This window comes from Rhinolophus sinicus, chromosome 2, assembly GCF_057876585.1.
Source record: "Rhinolophus sinicus isolate RSI-liver-muscle chromosome 2, RSI-T2T, whole genome shotgun sequence".
In the NCBI taxonomy this organism is placed as follows: Eukaryota; Metazoa; Chordata; class Mammalia; order Chiroptera; family Rhinolophidae; genus Rhinolophus; species Rhinolophus sinicus.
In genome coordinates this window covers 39,298,450-39,322,080 of record NC_142502.1, presented here as the reverse complement: position 1 = coordinate 39,322,080, position 23,631 = coordinate 39,298,450, and the positions used below count along the sequence as shown (strand labels likewise).

General features: G+C 39.6%; 1 protein-coding gene across 2 annotated transcripts in view; it reads left to right on the top strand.

Annotated features, from left to right (window-relative positions):
* Window positions 1–23,631, top strand: part of SLC35F1 (solute carrier family 35 member F1) — a 371,967-nt gene that overhangs the window by 318,885 nt on the left and 29,451 nt on the right. For both annotated transcript variants that reach the window (XM_074333488.2, XM_019740997.3), the window contains exons 4-7: window positions 4,904–5,063; window positions 10,279–10,435; window positions 12,268–12,320; window positions 19,858–20,012. In XM_074333488.2, coding sequence (XP_074189589.2) covers window positions 4,904–5,063; window positions 10,279–10,435; window positions 12,268–12,320; window positions 19,858–20,012 — 525 coding nt within the window. The remainder of the gene's footprint in view (window positions 1–4,903; window positions 5,064–10,278; window positions 10,436–12,267; window positions 12,321–19,857; window positions 20,013–23,631) is intronic.

The window sequence follows — 23,631 nt, the reverse complement described above, 5'->3', positions numbered from 1 at the left end:
AAATACTTGGAGAATGGAGGAGAACTCTCCCTCTCTCTCCATGCCTTCTGGCTCCACCCCAAATGGGAAATAGCTAATTTGACATCTAGTACGAGACTTTACCACTTGGTTAGGTTTTTAATGCCTTAAAAAAAAACAGAAAGGAGGAAAAGAACTTTTCTCAGACTGTTTCATTTCTACCTGCTTTGAGATTGGGAAGCACTTTCCCTTGCTGGAAGGACCCTCTAAAACAGTGTCCATTTTCCCTAGTGTATCTGTCTAAGCAAGTTTAAGTGTAAGTTAAAGTTGGAGTGGGAAATAGGAGGCAACACCGCCTTCTGCAATCCAGGTCTAATGTTAATACACTGGTATCTGATCTCCATTTGGTTCCTTGGGTCTCTTAGGTGAACCATGTGAAATTGTCAATACTCGAGCAACTTGACCTACAAATAAGCCACTCCAAATGGATCAAGCTGTTATTTTCTGTCATTTAGAATCTAGAGGAGAGGAGAAATAACTGATTGGAAGCACAATCATCCAACATTAGTGAAGCAAACAGTGCATGTATCATTTTAGACACAAAAGACAACCTCTAAATATAAACATTTTACCAGAGTGAAAACATAATGCAATACTGAGCTCTTCTGAAGCTATTTCAGGACCATTAGTTGAAGATAAAGAACATGCCATGCTGACTTTTAAGTCTAAGTACAAAATGAGAATGCTTGGAGATTTCCTGAAATGTCTGTGTTTAATTTGCAGAGCAATTCTCCCACCTTAGTTTCCTAGATTTCCTTGTCGTCTTCATCCACATTAAAAGCATATAAGCTGACAAGTCAGAAAACGTGAAATAGCATGGCATGCTAGCTTTATGACGTGTATGACATTCTGGTGTGTTTACAAATCTTTATATGTATGTGTCAGGTGATCCTATGTCTAGGGAAGACTTTTAGAAAGAACAGCAGGGGAAAGAAGAATACAATCCCAGCCAGGGTTTCAGCTAGGGTGCGCTGCAGCTGGGCCGGGGCTTCACGCTGCACTTCTGGAGCAAAGCTGGAGAGGCCTCCGCTGCAGAAAAAGAAACAGGGAAAAGGAAGGTGGCAACTTCCACCTGGAGCCTCCCCAGGGGCTGGCATCGCAAACCGCAAGGCCCCCTGGCAGGTGTGAGGTGAGCTCCACTGTCCCAGCGGACATCCGCTCTCTGCTCCCCATGGTACTCTGATCCCACCCTTCTGGGGCCGGCCTCCTAGCCGTTAGCTTGCGGGAAGGTCCTAAATCCAGAGGGATTATCAGGGGAGGCCCCCAGCACACAACTGCCATAGTATCCCATACTTAAAGTTCTGAACTCATGTGGTCCAAAAGTTTGAAGAATAGTCTGTGAAACCAGGATGCAACTGGGGATATCCACCTACTCTAAGGAGGTTTGGCAGCCTCTAAAAGCAGATTTCACTGCTAGATGGAAAATAAGTGATCTCCATGACACTACTAGGTGGGTGTGGTAACCAGGAGATGGTAGAGGAGAGACTTATGGGTGAGCATGAAAACCAGATGAGTGACTGTGAAACCAGACTGAGGTGGTCTGGGGAGTGGTGGCATATGGACGCAGCATATAAAGGAAGACAAAAGCTTGATTGGATGTTGGCAGGAAGGGAGGAGGGTTGTTGTGTGTGAAGCTAAAAATAGAGAGGAGAGAGAGCAAACAGTTAAATGAGGCTACAAGCCTCCAATATACTATACTTAAAAAAACAAACGAACAAAGAAAATGTCTAATGTTATTTAATGTTGACTTGTGCTGTTGTCCTAAAAACAATGTAAACACAGGTTTTTAATTGTTATTTAAACAACTGGGAAGGTGCACTTGAACCCTGATCTAGAAGTCCAGAAAGTAGTTAGTATTTTACCCCCAACTCTGACACTCACTCGCTTCATTCTTGGATCCTCAATTTCCTTATCTATAAAATGGGTATAGTCATAACTCCCCTAGAGGGCTGTTACAAAGATTAAGTAAAAATAGCGTGTTTTGCAACTATAAATGTAAACTTAATACAATCTACTGCAAATGTTATTTAAAACTACTGAGTTCAAATAATAATGTTGGCACTGTCACCGTAACTTAAGAGAATTTGAACACGGTGTGTCTCAGCACCTTTGTTGATAAAATCAGATAACGGGATTGTGGACCTCTCTGGCAGGTATCGCCTGAGAATTAATGACATAGAAGAGTAAAATTACTTTAAATATTAGGGAAAAAAAGATACTATGTAAATCTAAGGGATAACGAACACTTTTCTTTCTCAAATATTCTGGATGTTCTTTTCAGAACATAAGATGATTATGAAATAGTACTTATTTGTTCATTTTTTTTGGTACTATTTTATAATTTCCTTTGGCTATAAAAATGTATGCAAAGAACAACGGTAAGTCTATTAAACAGATTAATGACGTATTCAGGGTTTTGTTGTTGTTCTTTTACTTGTTTAACAGGCATCTATTATAATGCTTCTCTCTTTTATTACTCTAACAACCACTTTGCTAAGCAGTTAAGCTACCAGAAAACTATTGGAAAATTATTTTGTCAGTGTGTTTTATGCTATATGACCACAGGGGAAAGACTGAAGCCAAAAATCACTAGAAAACAATAGCCTGTTTACTAACAGCAGCTACCGAATAGTTTCTTTCCTGTAGTTACAGATACCGTGGTGAGACCTCCACCTGTAGCTATCCTTGTAATTGACCTTCATTGACATATTGTTCAAAAAAGAATCATGACAGAACTACCATTGGTATCAACTATTTAAGTGGCCATTATTAGCACATCACTTCTCTTGAACTTCTGAGTTCCCTACTTTTAAGTAAAGGGGTCACAGTGATTCTAAACTGGGGAGACACTGCTCCCAAGGGGCACCTGTAAATGTGTAGGAACATTTATTATTATTATTATTATTATTATTATTATTATTATTATTATTATTGGTCAGGGCCCAGCAATGCTAAATGCCCAGCAGAGAGCATGGGGACAGCCTACAAGATGAAGAATCGTCCCACCCAAAATGTCAGTAGCAGCTTGAATAATGTCCCTTCTGATAGTCAGTGATACCAAGCGGCGGTCCATTCATGAATTCATCCAGCCACCCATTACTGATCCCACACGGTACGCTGAACACCAACCTTCCGTATCTGAAATGGCTCAGAAATATTGGCTTGGATTATATTCTTCTTTCTCCTCCTGTTGTTTCTAAAAGTCTTCCCGACACAGAAGACCACCTGACACAAATAAGAATTTTTCATCTCGACCCATTAAGGGACTAGATCCCTGGACTCATCGTGTACTTTGGGATTTCTGATGACACTGAGAACCAAAAAGGCTCGCTCAGCCCTCTCCAAAGATGGGATGATGGCCGAGTGTGCCTTCAGTAATTCAGGAACGGAGGCCTTCAGCTCCACTGACCCAGGGCTTCCAGCCAGATAATGAAATCCCAGTTGTGGAGCATGTAGTTAAATATTTCAACTGTTGATTCAATCATCTCTAATTTTTAAAACAAAACACCAACTGTTTTGTGCCCAGGGAACAGTTTTCACTGGCAAACTCAAATTTCCTAGTACTTAAATCGCATTTGAGGCCGGTTGTAAAACTGCCTTAGAACATTTTACCACATCAAGTAGGATCATTAACTTTCTAATTAACTGTGCAGTGAGCAACCCTGTGCCGTAGTACAATCCTACCAGCTGCCTCCCCTCCACATAGCCCCTCCGGGAGCGCTGTCACCTCTGGGCTCAGCCTCCAGCCTTCACAGTGTTACATTACCAGTCACATGGCCTTTCATCACCTTATCATCTCACAGCAGCCCCGACAGCTTACAATTCTGATTGCTTGTTCCGTTTTGCAAAGGAGAAGACCAATGCACAGAGAAGAGTGAGGGTCTGCCCAGGTCAGAAAAAGCTTTCAGCATAGAGGGGATTCTGAGTGCTGTTTATAGTGACAAAAAGCCACTCTGATGGTCAGGGATTCTTTGCAAATATAGTAGTCCCCCCTTATTAATAGGGGATATGTTCCAAGACCCCCAGTGGATGCCTGAAACTGCAGATAGTACCGAACCCTATATATACTATGTTTTTTTCATATATGTTACTCGAGTACTCAAATTCAGATCTTCTGACTCCTGGCACAGGGGTCTTCTCATTTCACCATGTTGTCTCACTACATGATCAGGGTGAACTCTCCACCAACTCTCAGGGTTTCCAAATCAGATGGAATCTCACTATTTGTGCAAAATGATAAGAAATGAAATAAAATGTGGGTTTTTATCTGTAGTCTATTCAAATTTCTCTCTTACTACTCTTTTTTACAATAGCACTTAAAATTTTTGTAAACTTTTGAGATTAGTATTTATATTTAGAGCAAATTTTCTTTCTAAGAGTGAAATTTGAAGAGCACATTAAAGTAACTTTTACTGGTTGTGGGAGACAGTTGTCTGGGGGAAATTAACTTCAACTTTTGTCTAAATTCTAATAATTTATAAAACATTATAAGACCTCTGCCCCCTCATCTCCGATTCCCAGACCTATGCCTGAAGTGGTGGGGCAATCTAAAATGACTCAGCATATTCTCCCCACATGTGAGGTGTTCCCAGGGAGTCAGCCAGGGTGTGAGGAAGATGAGAGGCCAAACTGCCCTGACACAGACGAATCGTCCACACCAGCCTGACTCAGACATTTGCTTTCTCCCCTTTTCCTCAAGGCTGGGGGATGTTTAAGTAAAGTTCATTGGAGTTTGTTTCTGAGTCTGTTATAATTGCATCAGTTCTGGATCCACACAAAACCTCAGGTTCAGGGGCAATAAATAGCCTTTTACAGAGCTATTTTTCTCTACTATATGAAAACCTTCCTCCTGAACCTCCTGTTGTTCTTTACTTCCTCCCAATAGCTCCTGGATTGTTTCGTGATCCCAGTTGTGATTTTGCTCTCCTGGTTCTTCCTGCTGATCCGGTACAAGGCCGTGCATTTCATCGGCATTGTGGTCTGCATCCTGGGGCTGGGCTGCATGGTGGGCGCGGACGTACTGGTGGGAAGACATCAGGGAGCAGGTGAGTTTTCGTGTGTTCGCCAGGTTACTTGCCTCTGTGGCTGAGGCCAAGGCAAAACATGCAATGTTCCTCGTTGGGTGGAAAAAAGGAACCGGATCTTGCCAGTGTTTGTGTCTTACTCATGCTTGTTCCGCAACACCTAGAACAGTGGCACGTAACAGGTGCTTAATACATGTTCCTAGAGTGAATGAAGTCAGCAACATACAGGCCTTGTGCTGTTTCTACAGGAATTCAGAAATACGGAGATCGTGGTTAAAGCTGAGAGTCAGGACCCATTTGGAGATATTTTAGAGGCCAGAGCGGCCTGGCCCAGACCACCTGGCTAGAGATGGTGTCAGTGGGTCAGACAACTCCTGAACCACAGGCACCTTCCCCATCCCTTACCCCCCAACTCATTCTCTCCAAAGTCAGAGTAAGATTGAGCTTTCAAACTACTTGGTGAAGGTTGGTATATAGGCCTAATGGAGATTTGGAGACTAAGATTAGGAATACTTGATATTTTTATGAGAGAGAGCTAACTTTAGTTTCCTCAGGCATGGTTTTTGTTTTGTTTTGTTTGTTTGTTTTGGAGGGACAGTTTTTGGTAATAATCATAGGTAATCACCTTGTTGACCTACAATGTAAAGCTTCAAGATTTCCTCATCAAATTGCTATGAATCTTCTGAGAAGCCCTGGTCCAGGATGGTTTCCATAAGTGGAGGGGAGATGTTCGAAGTCCATGGCATTGACGACTCTGCCTTGGAGCCTATGAAGTGGCACATAATGTGGGAAGGACGCACACAATACTTACGTCCCAGTTCTGTGCTTATCACAGGCATACCTGATCATCCACCATAGGAAGCTGCCATGCCTTTGAGCTCACCTGAAAGGAGATGTCTTTTCCATGTTTTGCAGTAAAATCAAGTGGATGGGGGGAGGGGGGTTCACACAGTGTGAGGGATATAAATGATAAACGTCTAAGTATTGCTTTGTCTTGTGCACCTGAAAGTAATAAAAAAAATTAAAGTCCAAAGAATAAAATAAATAAATAAATAAATAAATAAATAAATAAATAAATAAATAAATTCCCAAGTTCACATTCGAAAGAAAGAAAGAAAGAAAAAAAATCAGTGGGCCTATATGTACATTCTCTCTTTGCCACCTTCCTTCAGCATGATAGACGTCCTCTGGAGACAATGTCTGCATTTACAGATGCATGGGGGACAAGATATGCAATATAGGCGGCTCCTGAGACCATTATAGACGTTGGAGTGTGTAAGAAGATTTAGTGAGACCAAAGAGATCCTTCTCCATAACATTTCTACTTTTTCTTTTCTTGAAAAACTTATGGATATAAAAGGGAAGTTTAGGAAGTAACAGCATTAAGATAAAACTCAATTAAAATAGCTCCTTATTATAAAATGTATATCTTGCTCTTCAAAATATCCTCTTCCTACCATAACACATTTATTGCATCATATAGTTCATTTATCCAAGATGTTAGATACCCATCACAACATTTTCTTATTATTAGACATAATTTTGTATGTATTTCAAGGAACAGAAAATATTTTCAGGGAGCTAGATAAACACAATCAAATAAAAGTGACAATTTTATTGGTGTCAGGTATTTTCACATGCATTAGCTCATTTAATCCTCCTAATTATGCAAAAAAAGTATTTTTATTCTCATTTTTGCAGATGAAGAAATCGAGGCTCAGGGAAGATAAGGAACTTGTGCCAGGGCTGAGTGGTGTGTCGTAGATGTGAAATCTAGCAGTATTCTTTCTCCCACAGCACAATACTTATTTTTCCATAATTGTGACTCTTATAAGAAATATACAACTGTTACATTGTAGTAAATTAGGTTAAATGACTTTCCCAGATTTCCCATAATGGAGGGGTTTCCCCAGATCTGGAACTTTTGGTGCCGAAAGCAAGAGAGTCCCAGGAAATCAAGGCAGTTGGTCATATTTAAAACTCAAAAATATTCAGTGAGATGGGTTGTTTCATAAATTGCATTAATAGTCTTTCAACTCTCCAGAATAGTATAATTCACTATTTAATTCTTGATCTGACAGTAAGTAGTGACTTTGAATAATCTTCCTTTTTCTCCTCCCACTGCCACACATAATCAAATATCCTTCTAAACATGGTGTTTAGTACATAGTATTAAGTACATAGTACTTAAACAAAAATCTAATAAGTAAGACCGATTTTTGCAAAGCAATTGTGACTGGGTTGATTAGAACCAAGAAGCAATCCAAAATGAGAAATGGCCCCAACGAGACAGGTGGTTCTTCAAAGGGAGTGATTGATTCAGTCTTTCTAACCACCATTAATCGAACACTTAATAAGTGCCAGATGATATGTGACAAGCATTGCACATTATTTTGCATTCTTTTACTTTATTTACATTATTTTCCTGTGTCCTCACAATAACCTCATTTTAAAATAAGGAAGCTGAAGTACAGAAAGACCCTATAGCTTGCCCAATGTTCAACAGCTCATAAGGGACAGAGATGTGATTAGAACCCATGTCTACCTGAATTGAAACCTATTGCCACTCAAAATCTTCACCATAGGATGAATTAAGAACTTTTCAGTCAGCACGATTTTTAAAATACGCATTGAGAACTTATAATTGCCAGGATCCATGCTCGGGAGCACTCACAATATAAAGCTGAGGAAGTCACAGTCCATGCTCCTCCACCCTCTGTGTAAAAGAACAGGTGGGAGGAAGCGCAGACGTGGAAGTTAACAAATAACAGATGTGGAATAGAATACAGTAGGTGGCACATACAGGGAAAATGGTGTGACAGTCAGAGGAGGAAGACAAGGTGCTGGGTTGAATAGATTTCTCATAATTTCAAATGTGTCCATTTACCCAAAATTTACAAAACATAACCACTCGTTGTGGTTTCATACATACGTAAATGACAGATATGCTGCGTATAACTTTCCCCATGAACACTGCACAGAAACTGGCCCACCATCTTAGGTATTTACTGCATTAACAGTACATAAAACATGGAGTAACATGTAATTTCCGGTTAATTATATACAAATTGTTAATACAAAATATTAGTTTTAGTACTTTCTTATACTTACAGCAAACACTTCATTATATAATATGGTTGGATAAAATCATGTCCACGTTAATTTAATTTTATTTAATCAATTATATTTTTATACATTCTATATGTATATGTGTATATTTTTAAATGATTTAAAAGCTGGTAAATACACTTACTAGTGAAATTTTGGTAACTAATATTTAATATTTTTGTCATCGATAACTGGAAAATACTTCTGAACTTGCAGTTACACAAAATTGCATTATTATTAACAATAATTATCACCGCATTGGTGAAAATTCCAAGTATCAGGGAGTACAGTGCCTATAGTTGAAGGTTAGTTAATGGAATAGGCAATAAATGTGCAAAGAGGAGTTTGAAAAAAATTTGGTGAGACTCTTCATTGAAATTGTGGCCTCTTTTTAGGATTTTTAAAAGGTAGACTGATGTTCCACTAATCTATCTTAAAATGTTTCATTATAATTTAGCTTTCCTGAATCCATTCATATAAAATTAATTTCATTAACCACACATTCTATTAAGCAGCACTGCCACACTTCACTAGTACAACAAAAACTGTCTTTCCTAATATTGACCCACGTCATCACAAGATTCTGAAATGGCTCCTGAAGGAAAAGTGACTGAATTATGTTCATTATAATTTTATAGTTTTAGTAATGGATATTTTTTATTTTGTGGGTAATTCCTCAAATGAACTACTTAATATTAAGTTTTGTCGTTATTTTCTAGTTGACATAAAAAGGATTAGTCAGGTTGCTGAAGATGACACTCTGTCACAGAAACCTTACTTTCCCCAGAATATGCACCCAGCAACCTCCCACAAGGTCCGGTTTCTCACTTTTGCCTTATAGCGTTCTTGCTCATCTGTTCCCCATGCACCCAGGGAAGCTTCCGGCCCTTGCAGATGCAGATTCTCAGCTCCATTCCCTCCAGGGTGACTCCAGAAAGCTGTCCTGCCTTTCAGGGTCTCTTTCCCTTTGTCTCTGATCCTTACCAGGAGTGGAAACATGCCTTAGAAAAGGTGACACCATTTAGACTGATTATGTACTCTCCCAAGGTGACCACAAAGGAATGCACGAAGAGGTCTTTCCCCAAGCCCAGCCCAGATTCTTTTATGTGAATCTACTTCTAGAAAATGCTCAGTGCTCCCAAATGAACAGTGAGAATCTGATTCTACAGTTTTATATTGTTCTCGCTAATCTGGAAATCGAAGGCTACTCAAGGCGAGTCTCCCTTAGAATGATGCTGGAGCGAGCACCCATCTTATCCCGCACTTCCTGTGCCCCAGAGCTGCACGTCTGCCCAGCTCCTGTGCACTGACCTGCACAGGACAGAGCTCGAGACTGGGTACCAGCCCACCAGTGAGGCCACCCTGGCTGCTGGTCTCCACTCTCCTTCCTTCGCTTCATACTTCCTGCAGTGGAAAAAGTTTGCCTAATTATAGGAAATAGCCACATGCAGCATTTATTAAAAATTGGACATAAACCAAAACCAACAAAACTTGAGTTTAAAATAGATATTTTTTATGAAAAAAGAAACTGTTAATATAATGATGAATTGCATATATTTTCACTCTTAATGTTACTTACTTTAGGGGAGTTGAAAATTTCAACCCATAATCAATTTCACTCTCATTTTCTAAGCAAAGACACATTTTACTCATGGTCAAAATAAAGTTTCAACTACTTCTGTTATAGCTTCTCTCCCTGTCTAGCAGACAGTGGAAATGCAAACTGCTTCTGTTTGTTCTACACCATGTTCACTAAACTGTTGGAAAGCGCCCTGCAGCAAGTATAACACGTGCATGTGTTAGCAGATATTCATAGACACATACCTGGACGAAGATACAAGGCTTTGTGGAGATGGTGCAATCTAGAAGGAACTGGTTCCTTTCTTAGCTAAGGAGGACTTTTGGTTGAGTAGGCATGGGCAACCTTTTTATGTTGGAACGTAGCTGGAGCACACATAAACAAATTTTGCTAAAGCTCAGTTGGCAAGTTCTAGAACTTCTGTAAAAATGTCAGAATGGAATAAGCATAGGAAGCTGATTTTGCTGGTGTCAAATTCTTGTTAGGAAAATTTTAATGAAGTCCCCACTGTTTCTTTTTGTTTGTTTGTTTGTTTGTTTTGGTTCCTAGGGGAAAATAAGCTGGTAGGGGACCTTCTTGTCTTAGGAGGAGCCACACTGTACGGTATCTCTAATGTCTGGGAAGAATACATCATCCGAACCCTGAGCCGAGTGGAATTTCTGGGAATGATCGGACTCTTCGGGGCATTTTTCAGTGGAATTCAATTGTGAGTAAAAAAACAAGAAACTCAGACAGTAGAGACTCTTAGGGCTATTCTTACAATTTTTTTTTTTCCTTTGGGGTAGAGTTGGTCACATTATTTTATAATAATCAAGGCTGGAAACCTATCATCAACCTCCCACATGAAGTCTGAAAACTCAATATCTTTACTAGTAAATATCTCCCAAACTCAACAAGTTTATTATGACTTATTAGAAAAACATTTAATGGACTGTGAAGATAATTTACAAGAAGCCATTAGAAGTACATTCATTCTCCCAAATCAGCCAGTGGGGATTTATTTAGAGAAATAGAAAAACTGAATTTAAATGCCATGATTTGATGCACTTCCAAAAAAGGGACATTCTGTTTACTAGTACTACTGCCACTAGAAAACTTACAGTTTAAATTTCTATAATTTTTTTCATTTATTGCCCATGAATTTGCATGAGTGAATCATATTTCAAATTCATCTCTGAGAAATTTCGTGTTTCCATTTTCCTTGAACAGGTGAAGCTATAACAGACATTCACTAAACCTCAAAAAGTCAAAAACACCAATTTTGCAATAATTCTGGCATTGCAGCATATAAATCATCACTGACTTGTGCTTCCAAAATTGTGAGAATAAGTCCATCCATGGAGACTATATATTTTAGTTTCACATAAGAGATAAAGAATGACAGTGCGCCAAATCTGTTTTTACAAAGCAAGCAATTCCGATTTCACCAAATCACTTTCTACAAAGCAAGTACTTTGTAATTGTTAGTTCAGTGCCTGTAATTACTTATGGAAGATATTTTGGCATTACCTTAAACATATTTTGCAAATTGGCTCTTTCCAAGAATCCTCTATATTTCAGTATCCTCAGATAGAACTGAAAAGCTCCATAACAAACAAGGCACAGAGATATGGGAAGACTCTCAGAGGATTTATTTTTGGTTCATTTTGAAAGCATGATGGCATTTTAAAGATCCTAAATTTGGTGCTTTTGATTTGTGAAAGGAAAAGAAATTGCCTGGTTCAACTATTCGTAACCAACATTTTGTAGATGGATGGCTCATTTTATGGATTATTATTCTTGAATCCAAAAAATATATTCAGAGATCTAGCGCTCATTTGCTTCAGTTATAGCCCATTAGAGCCAACTAAGCTCTTCAGAGACACTGCTACCCAAATAATGCAAGTGGCATAGGGGTGTTTTTGGCAAATGGGATACACTGAGCGCACACTGAAACCAAATAATGCTGCTGGAGTGGTGCCAACTCCCCTCCTGGTCCTCTTCCAGAGCAGTGGTTCTCAGAGTATGGCTCTCTGACCAGCAGCTTGCCACCACATGAGAACTCCTAGGAAATATACACCCATGGCCCCCACCCAGATCTACAGAATCAGAATCTCTAGGAGTGGGGTTTCAGAAACTGTTTCAACATGCTCTCAAGATGGCTTTTTGTACATTTAGGTTTGAGGACCACTGCCCTAGGGCATGCGCAGTCAGAAAATTGATGAAACCTGTAAGCGCAGAAATTCTCCGAGCCTCGCCATTTACTTTTCCGGCAGTATCTACGCAAGAAACAAAGACTACAGGCAGACTGGGTGGGGTGAGTGGGAGGTGTGGGCTCCACCGTGCCCACTGGCACACGCTCATGGCTCTAGCCACAGCGCGCAAGATCCTTCAGGGGTAAGCCTTAGATGGCCTACTTAGACCTGCCTCTGCGCAGCCCAGCGGTATTTTTGAAATTCAATTGGTTGCTTCATGATTTGTATAAATCCGGTAAATGAAAAAGAGAAGAAGGACGCGTTATAATCTTGCTCATCGGGTCCACTTTCTTTCAATTTGCAGAGCGATCATGGAGCACAAGGAGCTGTTAAAGGTGCCCTGGGATTGGCAAATAGGTAAGGGGCTTGCTCACCTAAGATGCTGGTTTTAGGGAACCTGAGAAACGAGTTTGAAGAGTCACGTGGGTGGGGGTGTGGCAGGAACAATGAAAGGATTTACAACGCAAGGGACGAAAGAAAATGCAATCCGCTTGTCATTTCAGAAATTCTTGCACACTGTAAGAGATGTATGATTCATAATGTTTCCTCATTGAGCTTTGCCCATTATCACCAAGACGCTGTTAGTGTAGATGCAGAAGTGTGTTATTAGGTTAAAGACCAACCAGAAAGAAAGGATACCCTGCGGCGGTGGTGGCACATAAATGACAGCAATTTGCTCTAGCCAAGAAACACAAAACTGATGTGATCGTTAAAAAGTGACTCTTCAGAAAAGGGAAAAAACTGAACTTAACAAAAGGACATGAATGAAAAACAATGTAATAGACATTCTAAGCCCATAAAAACCTTTTCAGAAGGGAGCATTTTGCACATAAGAAATGGTTAATTCATCCCCACATGGACTTGGTGGGAAATACTGGACACTGTTTCAGCTAGTTAGTAGTCATCCAGAGCACCTCAAATTCCACTGGTTCCTAAAATTACTTTTATCCAATAAAAGTAAAAAATAAGGACAAGGTTTTAAGATCCTAGGTGATGCTCTAATGATCACACAGAAAACCCTAGAAGGGACTGACATTAAATAACCTCAGACCAAAAGCTATCAACTCAGTGTCTATACAAAGAAAGGAGCACAGAGCTTGGCTTATGGGGATGCTTGGAAATTGTGTGCACAGTGAATGTAAATGGGGTGAAAATATAGATGCTTCCCCACAATTGAAGCTGGCTGCTTGAGCCATCTCCAGTTATACGAGTTTTCATGGAATTGACAGCAGCAGTCAAATTATGCTTTTATGAGCAAGGACAACAATGACATAAACTTCCCTGCACCACTTTACCTTCCCGCGGCCCCAAAGCAAGGCCACTCTGCTGACATAATTCCCTCTGAAGGCACATTGTGAGCTACAGAATTATGCATGAACCTCCCTGGGGATTATTTCTAGTGACTTCAAGCGCTGACCAGCCCTTGTGTCTGTCACAGAGTTCTGCCACTTAATTTCTCTCCATTTTTTCTATAGAATAGTACAATTAAATGAAAATCAATAGACAGGAAGACGTGGGGGAAGGAGAGGAGGGCAGCTGTGAAAGGAAACCAGCTGCAGGTTACAGATGCACTTGATTTTGAGACTCTCAGAACCGGGAAACAAAATGTTACCCATGCTGGGTAACACTTCCCACACAGTGGTCCATGTGTGTAAATTAATTTTATATTAATAGCAATCATAAAAAACAATTTGTCCTCTAATTATGTGGATGTCATGTGCATGTCCACTGAAGTTCTGTTATAATTCAGTGTTAGTTAAAATGTGTCATCAAAGGTCATTTTATTCTGAGATCTCACATTGCCATTAAAATGCCAGTCCCCTGCAGCCCAAGATGATGAAAGATGGTGTAAAAGAAACACCTTGTGGTGCTATTCATTTAATTCCTGATTTGAAATGACTCCAAATGGTCTAGAAAGAAAATCAAATATTCATCCTTTTCTTTCCGAAACATTGATAGGGTTGAGTTTGAGATTTTTTTTTTTAATATACCAGGGCTACCTTTGTCCTCATTACCTCACCCTGACATACTACAAGGTTCTATTATTTAGCTTAATTCTAGGCACATTGAATTCAGTGAATAAATGTTTATCAAGTGAATGAATGAATGAATGAATGAGAAGAGGGTGGCAGGAGACGTTCAGCTTGACATTGCACTTACTTTCTGGGGAACCAGGAGATGGCATATCAGCTGCTGTGACTTGTGGACCAGAGGGGCAGGGAGACATCAGGGGGTCAGCATGCTTCTAAAGTGCCCTCACACCCCCGCACTCTTTGGGAAGTCTCCCAAGAGTGCCCAGCTCTGCTCTCTGTGTCTAGGTGGAGAGCTCACAGTCTTAGTGACGAGACCAGAATCTAAACTATCTTCAACTCCCACTGTAGGTCAATGCCTTTCTCTCCCTTCCTTCTCTCCACATCAGTAATCTCCTTCATAAAGGCTCTTGAATTGCTCATATGGTGGCCACTTTCTCAAAGTAAAAAGATATTCTGTTCTTATGAAGTAAGTGGAATAATTAGTACATTTTATATTTTCTGGACTTGGAAGGCATTTTTTAAACCAATTCTGAAATTTTCCCATAACATTGTCCAATTGCAAGATACAGAATAATTAAAAGCAAGAAGATAACAGATATTGTTGTTTATTTCTTTGTTTTACTCTACTGAACAGAAAGACGGGGTCTGGTTAGGTAATCATAAATTTAAGTAAAACATATGACCTAATAGAGCTCAAATGTCCTCCTGGGGAGCAGGTGTGTTCAAGTCACAGCTGGAAATCTAATAAATAACTTAAACATTCCGTTATCCCATTTGCCATATTGTGTTAAAGGACATGTGAACAAACGTAAGCTGGTATGAAAGTCAAATGGCAGAGGAAAGCAGTAGCGTGCTGTGGGTCAGCCAGTACGCGTCTGTGAGAGGCAGGCGGCTTCTTCACTTTTCATGCTGTGGGTGACGCTTGTTTTGGTTTCAGTTTTTCCTGAAGGCCAAACAGGACATTTGACCTTTCCCTGAACCCTGAAGATGGGATCATAGTACCACAAAGCAGGAAGGACCTTAAAGAAAAGAAAATTAAGAATATACCTTTTCTTTCTGTCTTTTTCTTTTTTTTATGTTGAATTGGAGACCTAGGGAGTTGAGGTGATTTGACGAAGCTCACTCTGCCTGTGGAGGGTTATGTGCCCTGTCACAGCAAGGCCCACCAGCCTGGTGCCCTTTACAGATTTAGCCTTATGCGTATGTTCTGAGAAACCATTTTACCTAGCCTTTATGCTTAAGAATTAAAAGTAATATTTTTAAAATCTAAGATATTCAAAGGAAAGTGAAAGACAGATCACCAGTGGAATCCCAAAGAAAGTGATGAAATAAAATATACAGTATGCAGCATACACAGGCACGTACTATATACGGATATATATCATATAATCACATATATACATTTATATATCATATATATTATATCTGTTTACATGATATATATATATATATGATATCTATGTGATATCTATATCTATCTATCTATATCTATCTATTTATCTATATGTATATATCATATCATGTATATATCAGGGGTGCCAAAAAATGTATACACATGACTTGTATTCATCGTTTGTTATCGATATATATTGAGTATTACAATATATACAGTTTATTCCTTTCTTAAAATGTATATACATGTTTTTGGTACCCTCTATATATCATGTATATATCATGTATATATCATATGTAAAAGTAGGCGCTCATTGGAATCAAATAGGATGCTCCTGCAAAGCCCTATTTCTCTTCAGGATAATTAAACAATATGGATAGATTACTGGTACTTGCTCAGAATTTAAAGCCTGATGGCCTGTGTGACCATCTGTATCCTGTGTATTCCCATCTGTTACTCCCTCTGTATGCTGCTGTTTTGCCTGTTTATTCTCAGATCCATTTCTTACCCTTACTCTGCTCTGCATTGCAGAGGCTGACTCATGCAAACTACACCTTCCAGACTCCCCTGTGACCTGGCTTCCAGCTAGGTTTGGCCAATGGTTGGCATAGAGGGAGATTAGAGGATGGCAGGAAAAAATAAACCAGGGTGCTCCTCCATATTTCTCTGTTTTGGTCTCTAGAAAGGGCTAAGTGTCCATGATGCTACCTCTGCTTGGTTCCCTAACTTCTGACCTCCGGTAACATGGCCTCCCCACTAGATCTCTCTAGATCTAGGGTGTGAGTAACATACTGCCACTGCAAATTTCTCCATTGCCTCACCATCCCCATTTCCCCTATCACCCATTCAAACCCCTTTGTAACTTGTACTCCATATTAAATTTCCTCTGTTGAACCTGGTATGGACTGTGTTTCTTGACTGATACACTCTATAAGCCTATTTTTTTTACCTGTATAAAGAGCGTTACAATAGTAATGACGTTATACAGTTGTAGAGATTAATTAATTAATGTATATCAACTTCATGACACATAACAAGCTCTCAATCAGTATTAGCTGACAGTATTCTTTCCAATTTCTGTAGCTTAAATCTCTTTAGTGCATGAGGACAAGAATGACTAAATTCTGTCTTCAGTGAAAGAGAAAACATTTCAATTAAGAAATGGTTATACACAGACTCGTACTCTGTCTATAAATGTAATTATTGCAGCCATTATGTAGTTGTCAATCAAAAATTAATTCATTTCATTTGTTTGATTATGTTGATTGACTGTTTGAAGACTCTACATGGATAGTAAGTTGGGCCTTCAGATGTATTGCTAACATCCATTAACTAGCTAATGTCCATCTAAGAACAGCAAATCAGCAAATTGTAGCCATACTGTATTCCCACTCTCCATTCAATCATTTGTTCATTTGGCTGAATATGCTTTGCTCACAAAACAGAATATTCAAGCACAAAAACCCTAGTTGACCTAGCAAAATGATTAACTGTGATGGTGTATGTATCCCACCTTCAGTCCCAGAAATTTGGTTTCTGAAGGTCTAAAAATACACTTAGAATGTTAAAGCTTGAAGCATCCTGACGTTGCCTGATGTGGAGAGTGAAACTCTGTTGTGTATCTCTTTTCCTACTCTCCTTGGCTCACCAATTGTGCTTGTAACGTCACACCTCTCCTCTGAGCCTGCCAATTATATATCCAGCTCTCTACTAGACAAGTTCTCTTGGATGAGACCTAAGCATTGAAAATTTAACAAAAACTTAACACATTCAAAAAGGAGCTTCTCATTTTTCCTGAAAATCGGGCCTTCCCTCAATTCTCTTCATGTCAGTAAATGACATCACAAATCACTGAGTTTCTAAAGTAACCGGAACCTGTAAGAAACTATGGGCATCCTTGATGGCCCCCTTTCCCTCACTACCTACATCCAGTCTATCTCCAGGACCTGTTGAATGTTCACAGACCCAGCCACTTCCCTTCATCCCTACTACCATTCTAAGTGAAGCCACCAGCGTCTCTTGCTTGGACTGTGATACCACACTTCTCACTGGTCTCCTCTCAGGCTTTCCTCCTTCTAATCCCTTCTGCACACAATAGCCAGTCATCTTTTAAGAATGTAGATCAGCTACTAGCCACTTGCTACAAACTCTTCCATGGCTTCCTATTACAACTAGATTAAGATATCAATTTGTTTCCAAGACCTACAAGGCCTTACATAATTCATCCCCTGCCTAATTTTTCGAACCTCATCTCTTATCACTGCCCCATTCTGTTCATTCTGCTCTGATATTCTGGCCTCTGGCAGGTCCTGGGACACATCAGGCCCTGTCCCTTCTGAGGGTCTCTTCATTGGCAGTTCGCCTGGCCTAAACTGTTCTTCCCCTAGTTCCTCCCATGGCAATGTCCTTTTAGTCCTTCAGCATTCAAGGTAAATGCTACCTCCACAGAGAAGCCTTACCTAGTCATCCTTCCTAAAGCAAGCCCCCTGCCATTCCTTATAAGAAAATCTTTTCCTCCTTCACAGCACTAATACCAATGCTTAGCTTCTTGTTTATCCTGGTTTTCATTGCATTGGTCGCCCATCACAGAGTACCTAGGGCATAGCAGGTATTGAGTGAATAAATGGTTAAAAAACTGAGTGAATATAAAAGTCAAAGCCCATATGTAAGGGTCCATGGTGTCCTTGGTAAGGTAATGGAACGGTAGGATTCTGGAACTTTCTAACCCAGTCATCCCAGTCATGTATAATCTAAATCAGTGACGCCCTCAAAAAAAAAAAGAAGAAGCTCTGGTGCTTGGATTGTATTCTGATCAAGTCTGATTTTTTTAGTGGATTCATTTAAGGATGTATCTTGTAACTAGTCTTAGATTTCTTAAAGGGATATGGAATTAATGTTTATGTCTTTTCATGTATTAATTATATATTATTTAGTATTGCATTTTTAGTAACTTGGTTAAAAGGAAAATGAATTATAAGCAGCATGAAACCAAAGCACAGGAAAATTGACTATTTTTAGGAAATTAATGGAGAGTCAAAAGCCATCTGATATTGCTATGATGGAATATTTATGAGAGAATTTGTACTTTATGGAACTGGGAAACTGGTTGCTCCAGTTTCCTCTTGGGGCACATCCACCACACTAGAGGGGGCTGTTGTACTGAGTTTGCTTATTCAATGTTCAAAATAATTTTTCTATATGGATTTGATGTGGCTTTCCTTAAACGTAGAATCAGAAATGTATAGAATGATGATTTATGCCCTAAATACTTTTCATATCAGAAAACCAAACTTCTCTTTGGAGGAGTCACTTGTGTTCATAGTCAAAGGGATTGGATGTCCACGTCCTCCGAAATTCACAGGATTCTAGGAGCAATCTGCCCATGGCCCACACCAGACACATTATATCAAGGATTCCTTTGGAAAGGTTGATCACTTTTATTATATTATAAAGCCCCAACAGCCACTGACTTGTATTACTTAGGCTTATTCTATGCCTTCTTCTTTCAAGATAGAGAAATGTGTGCTTTTTTCCCCCTACATTTGTGTTGTACCCACATCTAGGAAAAAATAAACCAAACTCCAAATTTAGCCATGAACTTCTGTGTGGGACCCAACTAAATCATGTACTTATGGAATTAGTATTAACAGTTGTGTATCTATTTATAATTGGAGAGTGAGATAGCGATTTAGACGATGAGAGAATGGCCATCCAGCATTTTAAGGGCATTGTTTTCCCTTTTTATCTTTCTCTTTTGCACAACCTAATTCTTTGATGATTTGCAAAGCATTTTTTCCTATTTATTTATAAAAACAACAGCACTTACATCTGAGAGCCCACGACATGCTAGGCAAGGTGATGAGGGAGTTGGTCTCTGTGTGTTAGGCGTAGGGCTGAGCAGGATTCACAAATCTGCAAGAGATGGACAGATCACCTTGTTCTCTGAGCAATGAGTGGTGTGCCCACGGTCGCGTAGATAGGATTCCAGGTCAGTACTCTGACTTAGTTCAGATCTCTGACAGGTAAGCTCTTCCTCTTTAAGGGCAATGCAGTGATTTATCATCGTGAGCAATGCATGATACCAAGCAGTTCTGTTCCTATTTTGCAAATAAAAAACTCAGAGATAAAACTGTTTTAGCAGACATGGATAGTAGAAGTTAATGAATTCCCAGTTAAGAATAGAATTCAGAAGCCTTGACCCATGTTCTGACTGTAGGCAATAAGAGTCACTCCTTCTCAGAAGCAGCAAAATACCAGATAGGTAGTGAGAAGCAGAAAGTTCATTTCCACACACAGATTTTCACTTTTTATGTTTCAGTTATGCATTACCCAATAATAAACATCTGTTAATAGAGTGAAAGAAAAACTCCCTTGTATGAATGGTAAGTGGCTCCCTGTCTTTCATCCACTGTGGATACAGAGGCCCTGGAGGAGGCTGTGATGTCACCTCTCTTTCCTCTCCCTGCAGGCCTGCTCTATGTCGGCTTCAGTGCCTGCATGTTTGGTCTCTACAGCTTCATGCCAGTCGTCATAAAGAAAACCAGTGCCACGTCAGTCAACCTCTCCCTGCTCACAGCAGATTTGTACAGCCTGTTCTGTGGATTGTTTCTCTTCCACTACAAGGTAAGTTGAGTTGGTGCTCCTTTGTGAAGACACTTGGTAGGGAATAACACATGCAGGTAAGAATGCCCTCTTGTGGCGTGCCCATTGTGTGTAGAAAGGTAGGAATGAAACTGTGTTAACCCCTATGATCTGAGTATTCTCATTTCAACTATATGACAGAGGCAACATTTTATCATGAAATACCAGTAACTACAGCAGACAGTTGATAGTGAAAGATAAGAAACTGCCAGAGAGGGAAGGGCTTTCAATAATGGGGGACAGTGTTTCTGACACCATTCAGCTCAGAAGCTACTCTTTGTTCAGCCTAAAGCTGGGAATATTTGTACAATTCTCAAACTATAACTGCATAAGGGATTCTGCCAAAGGCACTGGCAAAGTATGTTCTCACTGGAAAAAAAAGACACAGTTCCTGAAGTTTCTGTTCTGCAGATGTTTTCATATCGGCAAAGATGAGTGGAAATGCTAATGCATTCAAAATACAGTTGACCCTTGAAAAAACGTGGGTTAGAACTGCATGGGTCCACTTATACACAGATTTTATATACACAGATAAATACATACACTACTATACATGTATTTTTTCTTTCTTATGATTTTCTTAATTACATTTTCTTTTCTCTAGCTTAACTTATTGTAAGAATACAGTATATAACATATATCACATACAAAATATGTATAAATCAACTATTTATGTTGTTAGTAAGGTCAACAGTAGGCTGTTAGTATTAAGATTTGGGGGAGTCAAAAGCTATACCCAGGTTTTCAACTGCATGGGGGATCAGTACCCCTAACTGCTGAGTTGTTCAAGAGTCAATGTAGTTTCTTTTCTAAAACTGAGGTTTGAGTAAAGAATGCAAAGAAATATTGTAAAGCCCTTGCAGTTAGTATATCAACCCTAAAGAAAAGAAGAAACTACCCAGTCCAAAGCCTTTTTGAAGACTACCCACATTCTAACCCTAGGTAGGCGTAACTAATTGGTTCTGGCACATGGAGGTCAGATGCTAGCTTTTAATTGCAACACTTCCTGCAACTATTAACAATTGATTATAATTAGTGTGTGAGAAGAGACCTGCTTGCCATTCCTGAACTAGTTCTATGAGGTAAGGGTCAGTTGGGAACTAAGACCAGTGTGAAAAAGGACAAGTATGGAATATCCAAAGAGATAAGACCAAGTTAGGACAGGCAAATGAAGAAGATGAAGAAAAGAAACACTATTCTGGCCACTTCTATCCAAGTGCTTTTACAGTTAAAGCATTAGTGGTTTTGCAATTAACATCACCAGCGCACGGTGTGGCCAGTTGATGAGATATTTTGCTAGCCAGGGCATTTTCAACCAGGTCAAATTGGGTGTTGAGGTTCCTGAAGAAATGCTGAGCTAGGACGAGTATGTACCTGAGAGGACCAGAGACAAAGCAGCTGAAGTGAATAATCAGAAATATTACTGAGAGAAGCCAGAGTCAGACCCTACTGATGACCAGGAACAGACTGAGAAGGGCAGACGAGGGTGGGAAAGAGGACACAAACAGGTTAGCAGCTGAGAGGGCCAGGGCAGATCTGGAAGAGGAGACGTGGGGAAGTGGCTATGGCAGCAGATAGCGGAGTCCCTGTTTTATGTGAAGCCTTGTGCCCACTGTGGACACAAGCAAAAATGACAGCTTGAAGGAACCATCTAGGACTGGACAATGTTTATACATTGTAAATTTTTTAGTCTGGATAATGCAATCTGTTTCTTGAGCACAGTCTGGTCCTTGCACGGGTAAAAAGTAAAGTCCCAACACGTTGCCCTCATGTTACTCCCGGCCACAGTGCTGGGAGGTCCAGCTTCTCTTACAATCACCCTCCGTACACACTCATTTTTTTTTTTTTTGGACACCTGGGACTACCTAGCCATGGTCTCATGTGTACAGCATGGTGGCCACCATTTTTCTTCTCTTCTCTGCAGGTAAACATTCACATCCAGTCCAATTCTTAAGCATGAGTTCAGTTCTCAGCAATTATTACCGTAATTAATTGACTTATAAGCTCCCAAACTAGAAGAATCCCTTTAATCTTCCTTAAGGAAAGATGACAAAAATCTATTCCTCTGATTGAAGACCGCGGGTCACTTCATGGGCAATCCACATCCAGCCCAGCTCTCGGTGTCCCTCACAGCAGTGTTCCTGAAAATCTGGTTTCACCAGGGACACGTGATAGGCATGCAGATTCATGGGCCACAGCCCTGAGCCACAGAATCAGTAACTGGGGACATGCCTGAGGGTGTCTGCTTTGTTAACAGGCTCCACTGTGAGGCTGATGTTCTCTGATTTGAGAGCAAATCCCTGAGAGGTGTGCATGAAATAGTGCTTGTTCCTATTTGACTCTGTCACTCCTTGCTTCCACTGACTTTTGGTGAAACCTGGAGCTTTCCAGATTTACAACCATCAGCAACTGAGAAGGCTGATGAACCAGGTAAATTCTAATTTTCTGCAACCCATCTTCTCCCATCACTTGTATGCTACTGCTTACTTAGAATAAGCAACTTTGCTAAAGAGGAATCCACATAGTAACCCTCATCATGCTGTCAGAAGGGAAGCTTTGTTATCTGAAAATTAAATTCTTGTATTCACCAATTTGCTGGTGTAATCGATACTTTTTTTAAAATTTCTTAAAGCAATGCTTTTTACTATACACATACATTTTGTTACTACTCAAAAGATAAATTTCCTTAAGGCAGCAATTTGTTCAACACAATAGGTGGTTATTTTCTAGTTAAAATTGATTCTTATTGTCTTTTTAAAAATTAAATTTTCAAGATAATTGTAGATTCACATGTCATTTTAAGAAATAACACAGCGAGATCCCATATACCCTTTACCTATTTTCCCCCACTGATGATGTCTTCCAAACTGTAGTGTAGTATCATCGATACATTCAACCTATGGGCATTTCCATGCCCATAAGGGTCGCTCCTGCTGCCATGTACAGCCATACCTACTTCCTCTCACTCCCCTCCTTAACCCCTCGAAACCACTCATTTAGTCCCCGTTTCTGTAAATTTGTGATTTCAAGAATGGTATGTAAATGGAATTAGAGAGTATATATAACCTTTTTTAACTCAGCATGATTCTCTGGAGATCCATCCAGATCATTTCACATGTCAATAGCTCATTCATTTTCATCGCTAAGGATTGTTCCATGTACCACCTCTGGGTTGCTTCATTTTTGGCTATTATAAATAAAGCTGCTATGAACATCCATATACAGGTTTTCATGTGAACAGAGTTTTCATTTCTCTGAGATAAACATCCAAGGGTACTATTGCTGGGCATGTGGTAGCATGTTTAGTTTTATAAGAAACTGCCAAACTATTTCCTAGAGTGGTCTATTGTCTTTTATTATTTTTATCATGATAAAGTCAGAAAATACAGATAAGTACTATTATACACTGGTTCCATTTTACAGTGCATATATATTTTTACAGTACACATATATTTTATGGTAGGTACAGTGTATTTAGTAAAAATTTAAATACACTGTACCTATGCTTTCTTACATGCTTTATTTAAACTTAGCATGTATATATTTCCTTGTCATTTAGTATCTATACATAATGTGAATCTGAAACAGTGGTTCTCAACTC